Source organism: Capsicum annuum, chromosome 1, assembly GCF_002878395.1.
Source record: "Capsicum annuum cultivar UCD-10X-F1 chromosome 1, UCD10Xv1.1, whole genome shotgun sequence".
Lineage (NCBI taxonomy): Eukaryota > Viridiplantae > Streptophyta > Magnoliopsida > Solanales > Solanaceae > Capsicum > Capsicum annuum.
This window is the reverse complement of record NC_061111.1, coordinates 30,713,385-30,734,721: the sequence shown is the minus strand read 5'-3', so window position 1 is coordinate 30,734,721 and position 21,337 is coordinate 30,713,385. Positions and strand designations below refer to the sequence as shown.

General features: G+C 34.9%; 1 protein-coding gene across 1 annotated transcript; it reads left to right on the top strand.

Moving 5' to 3' along the window:
- Positions 1-4,956: 4,956 nt before the first annotated feature.
- On the top strand, positions 4,957-7,822 carry LOC107853878 (expansin-A23). The gene is made up of 2 exons (XM_016698864.2): positions 4,957-5,186; positions 7,142-7,822. Exons 1-2 carry the CDS (start codon positions 5,024-5,026, stop codon positions 7,756-7,758), a joined length of 780 nt encoding a protein of 259 aa, XP_016554350.2. The 5' UTR covers positions 4,957-5,023; the 3' UTR covers positions 7,759-7,822.
- Positions 7,823-21,337: the final 13,515 nt, after the last annotated feature.

Here is a 21,337-nt window from a genome sequence, read left to right as displayed (position 1 = left end):
AGAGCATTAGTTAACCCAAATGACATAACCAAGAACTCATAGTGGGCATAACGGGCTTGGAAAACAGTCTCAGGAATATCAACCTCCCTAATCTTCAATTGGTGATAGCCCAAACAAAAATCTATTTTAAAGAAACACTTGGCACTCAGAAGCTGATCAAAGAGGTCATCAATTCCAAGAAGAGGGCACTTATTTTTATGACAATCTTATTCAACTGACGATAGTCTATACACATCCAAAGAGACCCATTCTTCTTTCACATGAATAGATAGGAGCACCCTAGGGAGAGACACTAGGACATATGAAACCCTTATCAAGGTGATCTTTTAATTGATTCTTTAGTTCCTTTAGCTCTGCTGGAGCATCCTATAAGGAGGAACAGAAATAGGATGAGTATCTGGCAGGAGATCAATCCCAAAGTTTATTTTTGTATCAGGAGGAATCCTAGAAGGATTATCAGGAAAAACTTTAGGAAATTAATTTACTACAAAAACGGATATGGAGGGACTTTCAAAGTTAGAATCCTTGACCCAAACTAGATGATACAGACATCCCTTGGATATTAGCTTTTGGGCTCTAAAGTAAGAGATAAACTTCTTCCTTGGTACTAGGGAATTCCCATTCCATTCAATTATGGGTTCATTAGGAAAATGAAAAGTGACCTTTAGGGTCCTACAATCCAGAGAAGCATAACACAAATGGAGCTAATCCATCATCAAGATTAAATCAAAATCCCTCATATCAAGCTCTATTAGGTCTACCAATGTCTCTCTATTATAGATGGATACCACACAATCCCTATAGACCTTTCTAGCAACAATAAACTCACTCATTTGGGTAGAAACTGAAAATGGATCAAAAATACTTTCAGGACCAAAACCAGAGTGTACAGACACATAGAAGTTACGTAAGATAGGGTAGGATCAAGATCAAGCAAACAATAAATATTATAGGAGAAAAGTTGTAACATACCAGTGACAATATTTGAGGATGCCTCAAATTCCTAAAGAGTAGAGAGAGCATACATATGATTCTGGCCAATTCCCATCCCTGAAGTAGTGCCCTTAGCTGTAGGAGCCAAAGAAGTAGCAGCCTGAGCCTAAGCCTTCCCAGCCCTAGATGCACCCCTAGCTGAAGGATAATCTCGTTGCATATGACCAAGATGACCATAATTAAAGCATCAATTCCTCTCCTTCTCATAATAACCACGGTAAAACATCTCGCAACAACGATAAGATAAATAAGGTAGGGCTTACTGGGCTCTACTAACTTGAGATTGAGCACCTTCTACCCTAGGACCATTGTTATACTAAAAATATTGATCGCCTAAAGGCTTAGGAAAATGAGCACTAGCTGACGAATAAAAATTTCCTCAATTCTTCTTCTTAGGTCATTGCCTACCCTTTTTTTCACTATTCTGCTAGCTTACACCGTACTCTGCAAATTTAAATTATTATTATGCCTTTTCCCCCATAACTACCTGCTTCTTCTTCTCATCTTTTACCTGATACATATAAACCACCAACCCCAATATATCTATGTCATTGTTTAGCATAACAGTCTTAGACTGTAAAACCAAGTCACAAGGCAGGCCCGAAGCAAACTTCCTCATCCTAGACCTCATATTGGACACAAGCTCAAAAGCATAACGGGACAGTTAGGCGAGATTCAACGCATACTCCTTAACACTCATATTACCCTGCTTCAGATTCACAAACTCTCCATTTTTTACTTTTCTCAACTCCAGAGGAAAGAAGTGATCGACGAAAGCACCCGAGAACTCTTCCCACATGGTTGGCTCAACATCTGCACTTATCAATTCTTCCCACTTCTCACACCACTAATAAGCCACTTCTTTTAACTGGTAAGCCGCAAACTCAACCCCCTCTGAATTACTAGCATTTATCGCCCTAAAAGTCTTATCTATCTCATCAATAAATCCTTGAGCATCCTTCTTAACCTTAGATCCTGTAAAGGTTGGGGGATTAGCCTTATAAACTGGCCAACCCGAGTGATGTCAGACAAACTAGGGGCAGGACCAACATGATAAAATTGATAAGACCGCGAAGCCACAATCTGAGCAAACATATGGATGTAATGACGAAACTCAGCATTTGATACATCTCTTTGAGGAGACAGAGTAATACCAACCTAAGAAGCCCGAGGAGGACTATTAGGGACCAGTGGAACACTAGGTAGCATAGTGATGTTAGAAGTATAAGCCCTATACCGATCTGCATACCATGAGTAGGGCGAACTTTCTCTACATTTGCCCTGTTAGGATGGAGGTTCCCACTGAGTTCCTATGACCGTCAGATCTTCATAGAGGTATGATCTGAAACATGAGTAAGCCAGGAGTTAGAGAAGCCTCAAAGAAACTAGAATCTCTAGCCCAAAATAGATCACAAAGAAAGAAAACGTTCCAAAATGTCTTATAGCCTCTCCCTTGTAAGTGTGGCACATTACACACCCATAAAAGGGACTCTACTAAACACGAATTTGTAGACACCCAGTGACTTTGAACCGTGATATAATACCAAGATTTTAACGATCCAAACTAGGTCCTGGCCGTGGCAGTCATCCTAAGCCAACCAAAGCCGGAGATGACCCCTTAACCTTACCTCAAGAGCACAATAATAATAATAAAATACGAAAGCTAACTAAAAAAATAAGAGAAACAAGTAAGTCTGTGATTCAAAACCAAATTCACAAATAAATAACCCCCGTTCTGTCCACAAAGCCTCTAAACAAAGAATATCAATCAAGTTGGGACTTACCCTCAACCAGGACAGAACAAAACCAAAAGAAAGTACTGAAATCATAAAAGATTAAAAAAAACCCGTCTTCAAAATAATAGAGGGCTAACCAATTCAACAGCTATCCAGGATGAATATCTAACCACCTAATGCTGCACAGGGTCAGAAGAAAAGCTATTCGAACCTACATCATGAAATGATATAGCATTCAGGGACGATTAGTACTGTATGTGCTGCCATGCAACCCAATGAAATGGATAAAATATACAAGTACCAAACCAATAATATAACATATGAATAAAATATAGAATTATAAAAAATCAGTCATAAAAATATATGCTCATCAACTATCAAGATAACAGGATGTTGGGATAGGGGACAAGGAACATGTAACATGATTATTTAAAATTTTAATCCTGAATTATGTAGCTCATGCCGACCTAAAGGCAACGAGGGCTATATGGGTCTAGCTCTCCCCACCGAAAGGGCTCCAGTTAATGTTAGCCACATGAACGGGAGAAAATAGGCTAAATCCATCAATAGTCAATTAGCCTTCCAAAAATATACCGTGTAAAGCTAACACAGTTGTCATGGACCCTCAAAGTCGATAAATATGATTTTCAGTGTTGGCCCCTTTAGGACTACACCTTGTCGGTGAGCTGCACAATTCCTTTTAAGCCCAATTAAAATAGTGTTTCACATACCATTAATCATGAAGTCATTTATTAAGGCATTTCCAACTTGATATGCCATACCAATAGACTTGCAAGCTATTTAAATTATGTCATATCATATCCATAATCCATTTAATCATTTAAACTCCAATGTTTCATTTAAAATCCATAACCAAAGCCCCCAAGGGCGTTTTCAAAACCTTATTAACTTTCTACCTGTTTAAAGTTATGCAAATTTTTCAAAGGACAATTTAGACACTATGAAATCCTTGTGTAAAAAATCAAGTTATGATGAGGGTTGAGGTTCATGTTATTTTAATCGCGCCAAAATACATAAACATCGTGAAACCATATTGCCAAATTTCCACCATTACTATGAGACCCAAATTCAATTCACAAAACACCATTTAAACCATGAAGGAACCATGCATTAAAACATGAGAAATTCAATGCAAGTATAAAACTACCAAAAATTTTCAATCCTAGTTTGAATTAAGCAACCAAAAAACATGTAAATTTGATGCAATAATATAGTAAGTAAAATAGGGAGTATCTAATATGCCTTAATAACAGATGAATTCGAGAGGAATTTGAGTTAAGAGCCCGAAAAAGTTGAATCCCTTATAAAACCCATAGAATCTTCTCTTGAAAGTTGAAAAGGGAAAGAACAATGATAAAAGTTGATAACTAATAAGTTAATAGGAGTTAGGGAGTGTTTAAAATCGTTTACTATGACAAAGGACCAAAATACCCTTGCCTCAATTGGAAAAAAATGAAACTGAACAATTTTTGCCTAAGGGTGTGGCACATCGCTATCGCGGAGGCCCACGGGCGTACATCACTCTTATCACAGAGCATAGGCGATGTGGCAGCCACTATCACGAAAGTCACCTGGCGTGTCATGTCCTTATTGCGGACTCTCACCGGTTTGGAATCTCAAAATGACCCCTAACGCTTTCCAAAAATTCTGAAACTCTTTCCAACCACCCCTTTTATATCCCTTAACATGATTCAAGTAAAAAATTACCATTAAACATGAGGAAGGATCCAAAATAAAATCCTCAAAATTTTTAGGGTCTTACAATTTGGCTCTCTTATTTGAATTGAAGTACTTGAGACTTTTTACATTGAAATTAGGACTCCAAATGCCAATTCTTTGGTATTTTACAAATACCCACTATTATATATGTATCATTTTTTTTCTTATTCAATCATTCATTTAAAAAAGATATTAAGACAAGCCAAGTGTTTTTTTTTCCCTTTTAATTATATTAAAGTGAAATAAATTTTCGGTTAATTTCTTTTTTCACTGATATTCACAATCTTATACAATTATACCTGCTGATGCTTTAGTTGGCTTCGTCTTTCTCTTTCTTGTTTTATTTAATGAATATTAAACATCTCTATAAATGATCTGATTATATTGATAATTTATAATTAATTACATTAACGTCTCCCTTTTTTAGATCGACTTAATTTTATTTTGCTCTTAAGAGAATTGTGGCTATAAATTGTACGCCAAAGAGGTCTATTGTACAAAGCAAATCAACCACAGAGTTGAAACTAGTTTAGAGAAAAATTATTTAAGCCAAAATGGCCAAACGCCAAAGTTTCTTCATTTTATTCATCACCGTTGTAGTTATTTTTTTATTTTTAGCATTTGAGAGTAAAGAGGTAGAAGGAGGTTTGAATGGCAATGGATGGAGAAATGCCCGCGCTACATTTTATGGAGACATGAAGGGTGGCGAAACCATGCGTAAGTTATACTTGTATCTTAGTTCCTTACATATATGTTGTCGAGACATTTGCTTAAGCTAATTAAACTTTTGTCTAAGATGTTCCGAATTTAATGTGTGTGTAACATATATATATATATATATATATATATATATATATATACTAGTTACTAATAGCCCGTGCAAGACACGGGCCCAACAAATATTTTTTAAAAATTTATTTTAATTATTGTGATTTATAGTATTTTTTACATATTTTTTTAAAAATATATAACAGATTATGTTTTTAGATATTTTAAGTTGGTAACTATTGTAATTTATAATGTTTTTTATGTAATTTTCAAATGCTTAGATGATCATAATAATTAATTATGGGTGTTATAGAAAAGTTACGATTGAAGCAACGAAACAGACATGTATTAATGACTCACAACAACTAATTCGAAGTGATATAGCAAAATTACTATAAAAAATACTTATGAAAATTTTTCAATGGTCATAATAATTAATTAGGAGTGACATAGTAAAATCACGATTGAAACAACGAAACAGACATATTTAATTAGAAGTCATATAACAAAATTACTATACAAAAATATTTGGTGTAGCAGCTAAAACAAACATGTCATAAATATCTATTTTATATTTTTATTAAATATTATTAATTTTTCTAATACATAAGTAACTTATAATAATTAATTAGAGATGATATAATAATATCACGGAAGAAGCACCTTATGAAGCATGCAGGATCATAAATATCAATTTTACTTTTTTTATTAATTATTACTAATTTTTTAATACATAAATAATTTATAACAATTAATTAGAGATCACATAATAAAATCACAGAGAAAATAATATTAATTTGTTAATACATAAATAATTTATAATAATTAATTAGAAATTACATAATAAAATTACGGAGAAAATAAACCGGAGAAGCAAGTATGTTGACGAAGACCTACCTGCTTCTCTGCCTCATTCCCTCTTATTAGAGAGTAATATATATATATCGGCCAAACGTGATAATAACTTTTTCAGGGCCACGTTGTTCAGTTGATCACTCTTCATTATATATGGCTGTCTTGGTGTTGAGATATGTTACAATATATAGACCAAAAAAAATTATCACCACGTTTGGCCTATGTCTTAGCCCCCCTCCTTTATTTGGGTGGGTCTCGAACAGATGAGGTAAGCAAATCTCATGCCGATGGAGTCTTAACTTTTATTTATTTTCTTTTTAAAGTATTATATTGACTTTTTGATGGATTGAAATGGGAATAAAACTATTAAAATTCATATGACTGACTGATTTATTTGGTAGCATTTTGTTGTTGGAAGAAATTTAATCTAAGGAAATGAGGATCACTGGTCAAGGGAATTTTAGTAAGTTAATTGTTTGGCTATATGAACTTTTATTTTATTGGTGAAAATTTGACTCCCAGTAATTCTCTTCCCCACACTCAATTTTATTGGTGAAAGTTCGACTCCCAATCTTATAATCTCCTTCGCCCACCTCCAATTTTTCTTTTCCCCAAAAAGAAAAGAAAGGAAGAAAGAAAGAGGATCACGTTTCAGACTTGCTCAATACGTCAAATGTCTTTTATCTCGCTAGAAACGGACTTTATCAATCAGTGGCGAACATTATCAGTGAAAATAGATTGAAAATCTTCACCATTATTAATATAAATTCTGAATTAAATTAAATAGATGTATCGAGGGAGAATACGTTTAGTGGCATAATACCTACAATTGGATTTAAAAAGGCATAGATCGCGGCCAATTTGCTCAAGAAAAAGCTACTTGAATAAAGGGTCGAATTAAGATAGAAAGAAACTTGGTTTTATAGTAACATTTCACCTGTGCATAAATAATATTTGGCATATTAATTTTTAGGTTTCTGTTCATAACTTATATTATTATTAGTAACATTTTGTAACAATTCATTAATTCGGATACTATTGCATTGCAGAGGGAGCTTGTGGTTATGGAAATTTATTCCAGCAAGGTTATGGCCTGGAAACAGCAGCACTAAGCACAGCACTCTTTAACAAAGGTTCAACGTGTGGAGCTTGCTTTCAATTAATGTGTGTCAATGTACCTAAATGGTGCAATCCAGGCCAAGTCATAACTATAACTGCCACCAATTTCTGCCCTCCCGATTACTCAAAAACTGTAGACATTTGGTGTAATCCTCCACAACGACACTTTGATCTGTCGATGCCTATGTTTTTAAAGATTGCCAAGTACAAAGCCGGAGTTGTCCCTGTTGTTTACAAAAGAGTCAATTGTCACAAAAAAGGAGGACTCAAGTTCGAAATCAAAGGGAATCCTTATTGGATTCTTGTTCTTGTTTTCAATGTGGGAGGTGTTGGAGATGTTGTCAATGTTAAAATCAAAGGATCTAAGACTGGATGGTTACAGATGGGGCGAAATTGGGGACAAAATTGGCAGACTTCTATGCAGTTGGCTGGACAAACCTTGTCTTTCCAAGTACAAACTAGCGATGGCCGATGGGCTCAATCCAATAATGTTGTTCCTGCTAATTGGCAATTTGGTCAGACATTTGAAGCAAAGAATAATTTTTAACTAATAACGTATTGAGGAAATTGAGTAGTTTTAAATCAATATAGTTCGTAATATTTTCTCTAAAGATATTTTTTTTCTTTCCAAATTAATTTTCGTTCATGATCCAAAAACAGGTTATGATGACGCTTACCGCGGTCCATCCTAAGTCAATCACCCAAACTGATAAAGGAAACATCAAAATTAATAATAGTGTAAAACAAGGCAAGACTTCTAGAACGAGGTCCAGACCAATACAAGTACAATAATAACGGAAGTCTGAAAGAAATATCATATATCCCAAAACCTGGTGACACAGTGCAAGAGCATCTAGTACAATATCTGAAAGCTGAAAATACAAATCTGTCTCTAAATCAAAAATAAAGACAAGGTTAGATGAGGTCTGAATAGTGGTGTACAAAAATCGAACCGACCGATAAACCGAACCAATAAAAATGTTATTGGTATATTGTTATTGGGTTATTGGGTTAACGGTTTTTTAATGGTTTATAAAAAAAATTATTGGGTTATTGGTTCGGTTCGATTTTTTCTTATTGGGTTATTTGTTCAGTTCGATTTTTTCTTATTAGGTTATTGGGTAAACCGATAACCCAATACCGACACCGCCCATGCTCAAAGTAGTCACACAAAGCCATATATATATATATATGGCGGTGTCGATATTGGTGTTAACCTTGGCATTGGTATTGGTATTAGGCAGACACCGGTTGGATAGGTTCATAGATTTTAGTTTCTGTATTTCTTTATGATTGTACTATCCTGTTATATGTTCAGAATTCATCTGACATAGGGTGCAGGGCGGTTAAGGTAGGGTTTTAGGGGTGGTCTCTGGTCTCGATCGGACCTGAGGAGCCCGACACGACTAGGCCCTGGTTTGGGTCATATCATTTAGGTTGCCCGAAGCCTATCTTGAATCATCCAAATCCTATCCAAAGACTCACGAAGCGAGTCAGTACTACGGGGTCTAGCCTCTGAAGTCTCAAGTCAACCAATAAGAGATTAACAAAGCCTACCATACAATGCCTCGAAAGGTGCTATCTCAATACCAAATGGTGGCTATTACTAGAAGCAAACTCCGCTAAGGCCAGATGTAGTTCACAGTGACCTCCGAAGTTAATAATACATGCTCAGAGCATATCCTTCAAACCCTGAATAGTCCGCTCCAACTGACCATCGGTCTGCGGGTGGAAAGTTATACTAAGGTCAACTTGAGTACAAAAATCCTCTAGAAAAGTCAGCCAAAAACTAGTAGTGGACACTAAGCCTCTGTCTGAAATAATAGACATGGGTACCCAAGAAGATGAACTGTCTAACAAATATAGATATGGGCCAACCTCTAGGTACTGAAGGAAATATGAATAGGTATGAAATGGGCTAATTTGGTCAATCTATCCACAATGACCCAAATGTTGACAAAACCACAAGCGGTACGAGGCAACCCACTCACAAAATCCATAGTTATCCGCTCTCACTTCCACTCAGGAATGGATAATCTTTAAAGCAAACCACTTAGTCTCTGATGCTCAACCTTCACCTACTAAAAACACAAGCAACGAGCTACAAAGTCTTCTACATCCTTCTACATACCACCCCACTAGTAAAGCTGCTTAAAATCATAATACATCTTGGTTACCCCTGGATGGATAGAATGTTTAAAACAACGCGCCTCCTCCAAAATCAATCTCACCCATCCACCAACTCTTAGCATAAAAACTCAGCCTCCAGTCCTCAAAACACCATAAAAATAAAGAGATGTTGCCTAAGCCCCATCACTCAACACTTTATTTCAAATTACCCCCAAGCCATCATCATCAAATTGGTGAGCTTGAATATGCTCTATTAAGGAAGATCTAGCATCAACAAAGGCTAAAATACATTTGGGTATCGAAATATCAATCCAAATTATTTGGTTATCTCAAGACTGAAACTCTAAGGCTAAAGGTCACTCTTGGGTCAAGATGAGCTAAACTCCTCATACTAGTCTACTTCCATCCCAAGGTATCTGCAACCGCTGCCTCATATTAAGATCTCGCTGACTGAAGAAATACTGAAGGATACGGTGGTCTGAGCAAATCTCACAAGGAACTCCATACAAGTAATGACACCATAAGTTCAACACAAATACTATGGTTGTCAACTTCAAATCATGGGTAGGGAATTTTCTTTCACGAGGCTTCAAATGCCAAGAGGCATGAGCAATCACCTTACCTTCTACATCAACATAGCACTCAAACCAATACCAGAATCATCACAAAACATGGTGAAACCCACACCCTCCTTGGGCAAAGTCAAAATAGGAGTCGAAGTCAAAAAATCTGTGAGTTTTTGCAAGATCTTTTCATATGCATTCAACCATTGAAATACTAGTTTTTTCTGAGCCAGCTTGGTTAAAAGAACCGCAATAGATAAGAAACCCTCTGCAAAACGCTGATAATAACCTGTAAAACCAACGGAACTCTGAATTTTAGAAGGAGAAGTAACTCTAGCCCCATTACGAATTATTGTTATCTTGGCCGGATCAATCATAATACTATCCTTGGTCATTACAAGAACCAAGAAAGATATATAATCCATCTAAAAATTACACTTGAAAAACTTGGCATACTATTTCTCATCACTCAACTAAGAAGTATAATCCTCAAATGCTTCACATGATCGGCTTTATCTTGGAATAAATTAAGATGTCATCTATAAATACAATTACAAAAAAGTCAAGATACGATGGAAATACCCAGTTCATCAACTCCATAAACATTGCAGGGGCATTGGTTAAACCAAAAGATATGACCAAAAACTTACAATGATAGTATTGAATCTGAAAAGCCATCTTTGGAACACCCAAAGCTATAATCCTCAACTGATGATACCTAGATCTCAAATTAATCTTGGAAAATGCTGAAGCACTCTGAAGTTGGTCAAATGGATCATCAATACGAGGAAGAGGGTACTTGTTATTGACCATCACTTTGTTTAATCGTCTATAATAAATATAGATATGAATAGAGCTATTTTTTTCTTCACGAACAAGACTGAAGCATCCCAAGAAGATACACTAGTTCTAACGAATCCCTTACCCAATAAATCTTGTAACTGCTCTTTCAAATCCTTAAACTTAGTTAAGGCCATCCTATATGGAGGAATGGAAATGGGTTTGGTGCCCAGCTTCACATCAATAGCAAAATCAATATCACAATTTTGAGGCATACAAGGCAAATCTGTAGGAAATACATCCATGAACTCGTGTACAACCTAAATAGAATCCATAGGACATGAGCCAAATAAGACAAACACCCTCTCTCTGTCATGTGATGAGTACATAGAAAAGATATAACACCCTCCAAACCTGAATTAACCATACTCTTATAAGCTAATTCGACACACCCGATGTAGCTAAAGTCATGATTTTGGATAACAATTCAAATTTTTGCATGATAATAAGCTAACCAATTCATACCCAAAATAACATTAAAATCAAGCATATCTAGGATAATCAAGTCTACCCAAGTCTTACGGCCTACAAAGGTAATCACATAAGATCGATACACCCGATCCACCACTAAAAAATCTTCTATGGGGTAGAAACACGAAAAGGGATAACAAGAGTCTCATATACAATAGCAAAACCAAAAGCAAAATATATAGACATATAGGAGAATATAGACCCAGGGTCAACCAATACGAAAGTATATTTGTAGCAAACTGGGACGGTACCTGTAATAACTACATCAAAAATGTTTATCTCGAGTCTCCTAAGTATAGCATAACACTAACAATGTTCACTCTCAGACTGAGGAACCATACGAGAACCCCTACTTCTATCTCTATCACCATTAACACCATACTTACCACTCTTTGAACTACCTTTCGCTCAGAGTTGGGCAAAGCTAAAGCTAAGAATCCTATTAAATGGGTCCATACATATGTTTGAGGGAAATTCTTGGCTACATGGACAAATGCTCACATATAAAATATCCCTTGTGGCCTGACACAATCTGAGAAGGTATGGATGAACTAGAATGACCGACCTGGACTGAAGAACCAACCTTGGAGCCTCCACCCACATGACTCGATACTTGAATATTAGAAGACGTAGAACTTAAAGGTCTATCAACTGATCCTTGCAACTCAAACTAAATTAGCCTATCATGGTAACCACGGGAATCTCTACTATATTAATATCTATTTTGGGAGCCATGTCCACTAAATTTACTCAAACAATGTACCTTCTTGGTGTCTCCTTAAGTAGCCTAAATAATAGACTTGGTCATCTTTGCATGCTCAATAATACTCTGGAAAGCAGCCTCTAAAACTACCTTCTGAGTTGTAGCAAACATATATGTACCATCTAACCCCTTCATAAACTTTTGAATCCTCTCAAACTTGATAGAGATGCTAGTGGTTGAATATCTCAAAAAGGTGTAAAAGCTCCCTTCATACTCAGTAATAAACATAGAGCCTACTCTAAATGATCAAACTCGTCCCTCATCTGGTCTCTCAAGCCTAGATATAAGTTATAAACCTCTCCAAGAAGCCCTCAAAAATTGAGTTCAAGTCATAGTAGGCAAACCCAAAGGCCTACAACGTGCAAGTGATCTCTACCAATCTCTAGATACATCTGTCAACTGATAGGTAGTATTAGCTACTCCAAGAGACTCAAGGAATACAATATTATGTGACTTCTCATGGAAATCAATTAAAAGCTCACATCCATCCTTGCTAATAACTCCACTAAACTAGAATAAACCTCTCAATATCTTTTGATCATCAAAAAACATAGATATACTTGAAGCAACCGAGAAATAGTAAGCCTTACAGGAAAAACATCCACATATGGGGATACTATTGATAATGGTTGTACCCTATATATAGGAATATCATAAGCAGATATCGATACTGATGGTGGAACATCACTCTAAGTCTGAGAAGTACCAGATACACTCAAGAGAACGCCCTTCAAATTACTCAGAGATGAACTAAAGGACCCTGAAGTACTGGGATATTGACTAAACTTTGTGGAACCTAAGTTGGCCCCGCATTCTTTGTCTGATAATCATCCATGGAATATATAACCTCAGGCTTGGGAGAGGCCTCTCTAACACGTCCTCTAGCTGGGGCAGCTTCTTATGCCCATCTTCTACCTGTAGGTCAACCATGACTCATGCTTCGTTCTCAAACTGGGGCTCCTATGTTAGGTGTCAACTCGATATATCAAGCCTCTATGAACCTATTCCTTACCATCTATGTAGAAAAAATAGAATAAAAGTTTCGAACGTTGGGTATCAACAACATAAACGACAAGGAATCAAATTAGAGAAATTTTTTCAAAAGATGTCTTATAGCCTCTCAAAGATAGATACAGACACCTACATACTGATCCGTGAGACTCTAGTTGACATCCTGCTATTATACTTATGAGATCAGTGAATCTGACTACTATGATACCAATTTTTCACAATCCAAAAATGGGTCATGATAGCACTTATCGTAGTCCAACCTTGATAAGTAAGTCAATCACCCAAACTGATTAAGGAAAAACTAAAATCAACAATAACATAAACTAAGATGAGACTTTTACAATAAAGTCAGGTCAATACAAGTATAATAATAGCTAAAGTATTAAAGAAATTTCATACATCCAAAAACCTGGTTACACAATAAAGAGTATTTAGTATAATATCTGAGAACTAAAAATACATATCTATTTCTGAATTAAAAAATAAAGACAAGTAAGGATAGATGTGGTCTGAATCAGCTCCAAAACCAGTAGCGAATCAGTATCTCGAAATCTAAACCTCCACATAAATCAACCACCACGTGTGGTGCTCGAACTAGGACCTGTATCAAAAGAGTACAATAGGAACGTGTATGGTCCACTTGTATTTAGTAGGTATCATAGGCCGACTGAGCAAAACAGAAAATAATATAAATAAAGAAAATTATGAGCACGTCACTTGCAAATAGAAAGTCTAAAATAGTATCTCACAGCATCTATACTGATAGTGTTAAATATAAATACTAAAAAAAGTATAAAAACACATGACAAAGTACACAAAACTAAACACTAGTCAAGAAAACTAAAGAAATCATGAAATATACGTATGCAATCAATGCAATGCAATGAGGATGGGATGAATGGTCAAATCCATGGCGTGACTTTCCATATGCATCTATAGAGTTTGTATGAAAAATTACACGGAACTAAACACAAGTCAAGAAAACTAAGAAAATCATGAAAGATACATATGCAAGCAATGCAATGCAATGAGTATAGGATAATGGTAAAAGTCATCGCATGACTTTTGTTATACATCAACCGAGCTTGCTGCTCCCAGGTAAGACCTATAGGGTTCGCAATCCATATGTTATATTTCATATCTCAAATCTCAATCCATAACTTCGGCTCATGTTCATAGAGAGAGTTTTTATAAAAATATCTCATTTTCTTTCAAAAATAGTATTCTTCAATAGTACCAGTGACTCATGAATGCATATGTATGGAATGAGAATGTAACGGCCACAATCAACTCAGTACAAAGATATACAATCCGTTCAACACGTATATATCTATGTGAGCCTAGAAATCAAATCAATATGTCCTCAACTCATGATTATCAACTTTAATTAGGCACCATCAAAATAAATATGTATGTAAGACACCATAATTATCATATCAACTCCTAACTCAGGCATTTCTATTCTTGATAAAGGCAATTTATGCTCAATAATCCCTATAATGAAAATTCAATCCCCCGTACATGCATTATATTTAGAATAAAGACATTTAATGCACAGATAAGATCAATGATGTCAAATAGCACCCTCACAGGGGCAGCACACAATATCAAGTATCACAAGTCAACAACAACAAAATATAAGCCCATATACAAGTATACAACAATAATAATAGTCTCAAAATATTAACCCCATAATTATTTTTCCCAATCCATATCATGCTTTACCTATTTATTAACTATCCAACTCAATTTAACATAATTTAAGCAATAACCTACCTCTAAGCGATGAACTTCAAGCCTAAAGTGCTTCAGCATAGAGCTTTTCCTTTACGAACGACCTCGAAATCAACTACAACATTCAAATATAGTATCTACATGTTAAGAAAAGCTAATAATACCTATATTTTCCATATTTGATTTGGGTCCAAAACGAGTTCAAAAATGAAAGGAATAAAAACTATAATTTTGTTTTAGAAGTATATTTTCCAAGATTAAAGGAATCTACACTTGAAAATCTGTGTGAAATTGAGTTTAAAATGAGGTTCAAATTAAAAAAATATTTTAAGTTGTACCAAAAAAATTTTAAAATTCCATGTTAAAATCAAGATTAACTATGTTTTGATGATATAAATCAATGAAAAGTAAAGATATTAAGATTTTGGAGCATACCCAAGCTTAAATGGTGAATAAAACCCTAAAAATCACCCAAATCCAAAGCTCAAAGTTTAAAAATGGTGAAAAATTGTGAAATAGGGTTTGTATACAGTGGTTGATGCGTTAGAGGCTAAATGACCACTAAAGCGATCAGCACTTAAGCGACAGGGCACCGCTTAAGCGGTCACCTCTAAAGTGACTCACTGGCGCTTAAGCGTCTTCTGCTTTAGTGTCCAATTAACCATTTAAGTGGCTACACCAATTGATGCCTTGCACCAACAAACTTAAAATTTGCCAAATTTTCAATCAGATCCTCGAAATTTATTTGGGATCCAATAGAAACAAACTATATATGCTACTAGGCTATTGATGTTTCAGACTTAACGAAGATGTTGAATTTACGAAAAAAGATTGTTTTCTACAAAAATAACTCTTAGGACTCCTATTTCATATTTTGCAAAAGAAGGACGGAAATGCAAAATAAAGATTTCGAATTCGAACCAACCCCTTTAGTAACTCAAATGCAATGTTTCGGATCTTATGAACTATCCAAATTGTCATCTGATACTCAGAACAACAAATATAGATCAAAGTTAATAATATGACTTTTAAAGCCTCTAAAAATCACAAACTCACCCAAATCATCTCCGATCGCATCGAAAACCATGACAACCATCCCCATACCACAAAATCAATATGTTCCAACTATGGAAAAGAGAAAATGGTCAACCTAAGAATTAAAATTTCACAAATTAGGTTATTACATTTCCAATACTTAGGGCCCGTTTGTCCATGTGAGATGAAGTCATGATATGAAATCATATGAAATAAAGTTGAAGTTTTGTTTGGACATGCAATTGGGGATTTTAAGTTGTGTTTTTTTATAAATAAGAAAACTCCATAAGTTGTGAAAACTATCAAAATTGACGCAATTGTTTATACAATTTTACTAAATAAGCAAAATTAAGTTCATAACAAAAGTATAATACACTATCACAAAACTATTCTAATAAAATACAATATGCGTTGATCAAATGATAAATTTGGTGGATCATAAATGATAAAGTAAGAGTTAATTTGAAGTAATATTAAATTTTGTAGGCATTTGACCATGAATACTAAAACTAAAATTAGAGTTGGAGTCGGAGTTGTGTTTGATCATATCTTTTTGAAGAGATTTTTTTAACTATAAAGATGAAGATGAAATTAGAAAAAAGTGAAAACAAATTGAGAATTGTTTTCACTTTTTTAAATAGGACATCAAGTTGTATTTGGAGTTTTTATGGCCGAACATCATTTTAAAAAAAATGAAAAAAAAATTAAAAAAAGTGAATATTTCTCATGACCAAATAAGGCTATAAATTTTATTTGCGTGTGAAATAAATGGTTGATAAATATAAAACTTTTGGGTTAATTTTTGAATTTGAAAAATCTCAAATCATGATTTGAAGTTCTCAAATCATGTTTTTTGGAGAATTTGGAATTTCATGTCATGATATAGAATCATAAGATGAAATCACATGACCAAATGTTGATTTGATCTCATGATTTTTTATCACAGACTTAGTAGCCATTTGGACATGTGATTTGAAATCATGAGATAAAATCAGCATTGGGATATGCGATTTAACATTGATTTCACTCATGATTTCATATCATGTGATGAAATCCCAAATTCTCCAAAAAAAAATTAATTTGGAATTTCATATCATGATTAGAGATTTTTCAAATACAACAATCAGAGGAAAATTTAGGATAGGAGTCTCCGGGTACCAAGTAGATTCATTGATTAATAACATATTAGGGCAAGCTTTTGGGAGGCCAAAAGTGTTTATTTTTAGAAAGCGATCCAAATTTTTGAGGAAAAATAAGTGTTTCTAGAGAGTAGAAGAAGAGCGCCACATAATTCAGGGCAAGCAGAAGAGGTTGTTTTATTTTCAGAAGCTAAAACATATTTTTTTTAAAATATGCCTTTTCAAAAAGCACTATTGAAAAAAAATACACTTACAAATATTTTAAAAGGATGTGACCAAACTCTAATTAAAACGTAGTACACTATAACTCATGTTCAATTTTACTTTTTTATGAACTAAAATTTGATCAATAAATGTGGTATTTTTTTAGAATAGATTTTTGATAGACTATTATACATTTGTTATAAAATTTTATCTATTTGGTAAGTTGTACAAAGATTGAGGCAATTTTGATAGTTTTCACAACTTAGAAGATTTTTAAGTTTTTGAAAAAATATACAACACAAAAAATTCAAATTACATATTCAAACAAAAGTTCAACTTCATCTCATAATTTTATCTTATAATTTCAAATCATTATTTCATGTCAGATGGCCAAACAGGACCTTAGAGTGGTCACTGAGCAAAGAATGAGAATGAAAGGAACAAAAAAATAACTAAAAATTACATAAACTCAAATGTTATATTTTATTTATTACAAAATATCCCATATCCCCAAACATATTACATTTATTCCACTTTTTAAATTTCTCTCTCATAAATTACATATACATACAAACCCTTTTATATTTTCACCAAATCTTCCCCCAAGGTACGACTAAACCCCCATTTATGTTCACTATTTCTCCCCCAAAAGTACGGCTACAATCCAGCAACAGTTTCCAAGTTTGAAATCAATCGTGTATCTGTCCAACTCCTAGTCTAGAGTATTCAATTTCAATTTAATCTTCTTCAATTTCAACTAAATATTCTTTTAACATTCTAAATGTTTAATTTTTGAGTATTTCAAAAAGAAAAATTATTATATAGTTGAAATTTTTGAGAATTTTCAAACAAGATTTTGTTGCATGTTTTGATTAACTAATTTTATGAGTTTCTACTTTACCAAATTATAGTTTATTATCTGCATTTTTCATCTTTTTTTAAAAAAATCGTCTATTTGAAGTAATAAAGTAGCAACTTAGTACTTATGTAACGCCCCAAGAACATATCCCGAGACGTCACATGGTGCTCAAGGCCACACGTGGCCTCAAGCTAATCCTCTAAACTTGTCATCACTTTCAGAACTCATTGTAGCGCAAATCATGCTAAGATAAAGAGGAATAACCATGTCATGAACATACTGAAACATGAAATAATACTGCCCTGTACAAACAAAATACTGAAATCTCTGTACACGTTGGTACACTAGTCTGACAAAGGCTCTACTACATAGGACTGATGAGCCATTGGGATAGATCCCCAACTGAGTCGTACTGAACTGAAAGTAAACAACCATCTATTAACAAGACAAAATTGGAGACACAGGTCCTCGAACCATGAGGACTCACCAACTGCAGAAGTGTAGAGGAAGGTACTCAAAGATCACTGTTGCTGCTGAGACTGAGCACCTGAACCTATATCACGAGGAAATATAGAATACAAAAGAGTATGGGGTCAGTACTTGGGAATGTACTGAGTATGTGGGGGTGGATGCAACATTTTAAATAATATCATAAATGTATGAGAAATCATGCATGCTGACAATAATAACTATCTTCACTTGAATTATCTAAAACTTTATTTCCATAAATTATCAGTAATGACACGTGTTTCATAAATCTCATAAATCATTTAACTCAACTCAAACTCTTAACTCGTGACTCAGAGTGACTCGGTAACTAAAGAGACTTATATCATTATAGACGTGGGAGTTTCTTATAACTGACATAACTACACCATGTGAGCCTCATGGAGTCCAACGTTTTGCCCTCCTAAGGAGAGAATCCCACATTGGCAGGAGCGTCGTACTCTTGCCAGGGAGTACAACCTCAATTTGACAATCACAATCTCACACTCGGCCTTTGGCCCCCATAATTATCAACATCAATCCTATGGTGGCACGTAGTTCTGGAGAAATACCAAATTTCCCGCTTGGTGCTAAATACTCCTCCCAGACTCAGCTCAGAACGCGTTAGGAAATACACCTCAATCAATATTAACTCATGTGTCTATCATGATGACCAAAACAAAAGTATATCTCATCGGTAAATCATATACGACTGTAGATTCCTAACTCGACTCAAATTCAAACAACGTTTCTCAACATCAAGTACATATGCTTATCAAATCATTTCAAATGCCAAAGCTTCAAGGAAACATCATCAAACTCATTCTTGACTTTCAATTCAAATATCGATATATATATATATATATATATATATATATATATATATATATATTCAATAGTCAAATTTCTCATAGAAAAACACAAATCTTGACACTTATCATAAATCACTTAGAAATCATCTATATATATAATGACAATATACATCTCATGGAATAAATACTCAATTTAAGAAGCATGATGGTGAAATAACCATAAATATCAAGCTTATTCAACTCAAGTCTCATAAATCATACATAAAGAAATTTGGGTGTAAACCGACTTGCAAAATCATGTAAATCAATAATAGAAAGTAAATCTTGAGGCACAAGAACGAAAGGAGTGTTCTTGTTGAAACCCCACATACCTTATATTTTGATTTTGAAGATATAGAAACTTTCTTGAAACTTCTTTCTCCCACTTTTATATCAAGACCATGTTGCCTTTGACTTGAGGGACTTAGTTCTTGAACAACTTGAAGAAATTTATGGGAGACTTCTTGAATTTCTTGGAGATGATTTGGTTTTTGGGTTTGGAAGAAACCCTAGGTTTCTAGAGAATTCTTGAAAGAAAATTGGAGAGAAATGGAGAGAAAATGATCTTTTCTTCTCTACATAGATATATATATAAGGCCACAAGGAGCGAAAATGACCAAGATGCCCTTTTGAAAAACATGCTGAAATTTGCTAATCGGGGCATGTGACGATCGATCTGACGGTCCGTCAGATTAGCTGATGGTCCACCAGGTCATCCGTCACTCGAGGGCCAAAAATGAGACATTCTGTCTCGATCTGACGGACACCTTGATGGTCTGTCAACTTTGCGACGGTCCACCACTTTAACCATCACACGACATCTTAAAAAGGAAGCTACTGCCTTGTCTTGACGGGATACTTGATGGTCCACCAAGGACCTGACGGTCCACCAGGTCGAGCGTCAAACTTGGGCTATCCGATAGCATTCAGTAAAACGGCCATAACTCACTCATTCGATGTCGGATTTTGATGAAATTGGTATCAATGGAAAGTTTATTCAATGCTCTACATGACAAAAAGTGAAAATTAGAGAAATACAACGTGGTTTAAATATTAATCACTTTGGAAGTCATACATATCCATTCAAAAAGACAGATTTATTCTTAAGGAATGATCGGGGTATTACAATATCTCCCCCTTGGAAACATTCGTCCTTGAATGTTGCCAGATAGGCCAAGAATAAGAGAAAATGAGGACGCACAGCTGGAACTACTCACATAGAAGGGTTCACTTTACTCTAATTCTCTTGAGTACTTTACCAAATGCACGAATCATAGTGGGAATAACCATATAGAGTAGGAGGAAACTGAATTAAGAGAATAGTACCTTCGGCTTGATTTGAACTCATGGGGAAAAGATAAGGGTACTTGACTCGTATATCTGCTTCCGCTTCCCACGTAGCACTCTCGACTAATTGATTTCGCCATAGAACTTTAACCTAGGGAACTTCCTTATTTCTTAATCTAAGAACTTGATAGTCTAGGATCTCGACCAGAATTTCATCATAAGAAAGAATATCCTGAACATCACAACTTTCAGACGGACCAACAACAACAGAGTCTCCAATGTGCTTCTGGAGCATAGAAACGTGAAATACAGGATGGACAGCTGATAATTCTGCAGGAAACTCAACCTCATATGTTGCTTTCCCAACACGATCCAAAACTCTATAAGGACCAACATATCTGGGACTCAGCTTTCCTTTCTTTCAAAATCTTTTTACCCCTTTCATGGGTGAGATTTTCAAATACACCAAATTATCAACTTCAAACTCAAGAGCTCTTCTTCTCACATCTACATATGACTTTTGACGACTCTGGGATGTCTTTAACCTCTCTCGAATCAACTTAACTTTCTCCATAGCTTCGAACATAGGATCAGGTCCAATCACAGTAGCTTCACCCACTTCGAACCAACCTATTGGCGATCTACATCTTCTCCTATATAAGGATTTAAACGGAGGCATTCCAATAATAGCATGAAAACTATTATTGTAAGCAAATTCAATCAATGGCAAATGTTCATCCCAACTTCCCTTGA

Bases quoted from the DNA above. Each gene is read 5' to 3' on its own strand.
- LOC107853878 (XM_016698864.2), top strand. From the start codon at position 5,024: ATGGCCAAACGCCAAAGTTTCTTCATTTTATTCATCACCGTTGTAGTT. The intron at 5,187-7,141 runs GTAAGTTATACT...ATTGCATTGCAG, and splicing joins GAAGGGTGGCGAAACCATGC to AGGGAGCTTGTGGTTATGGA.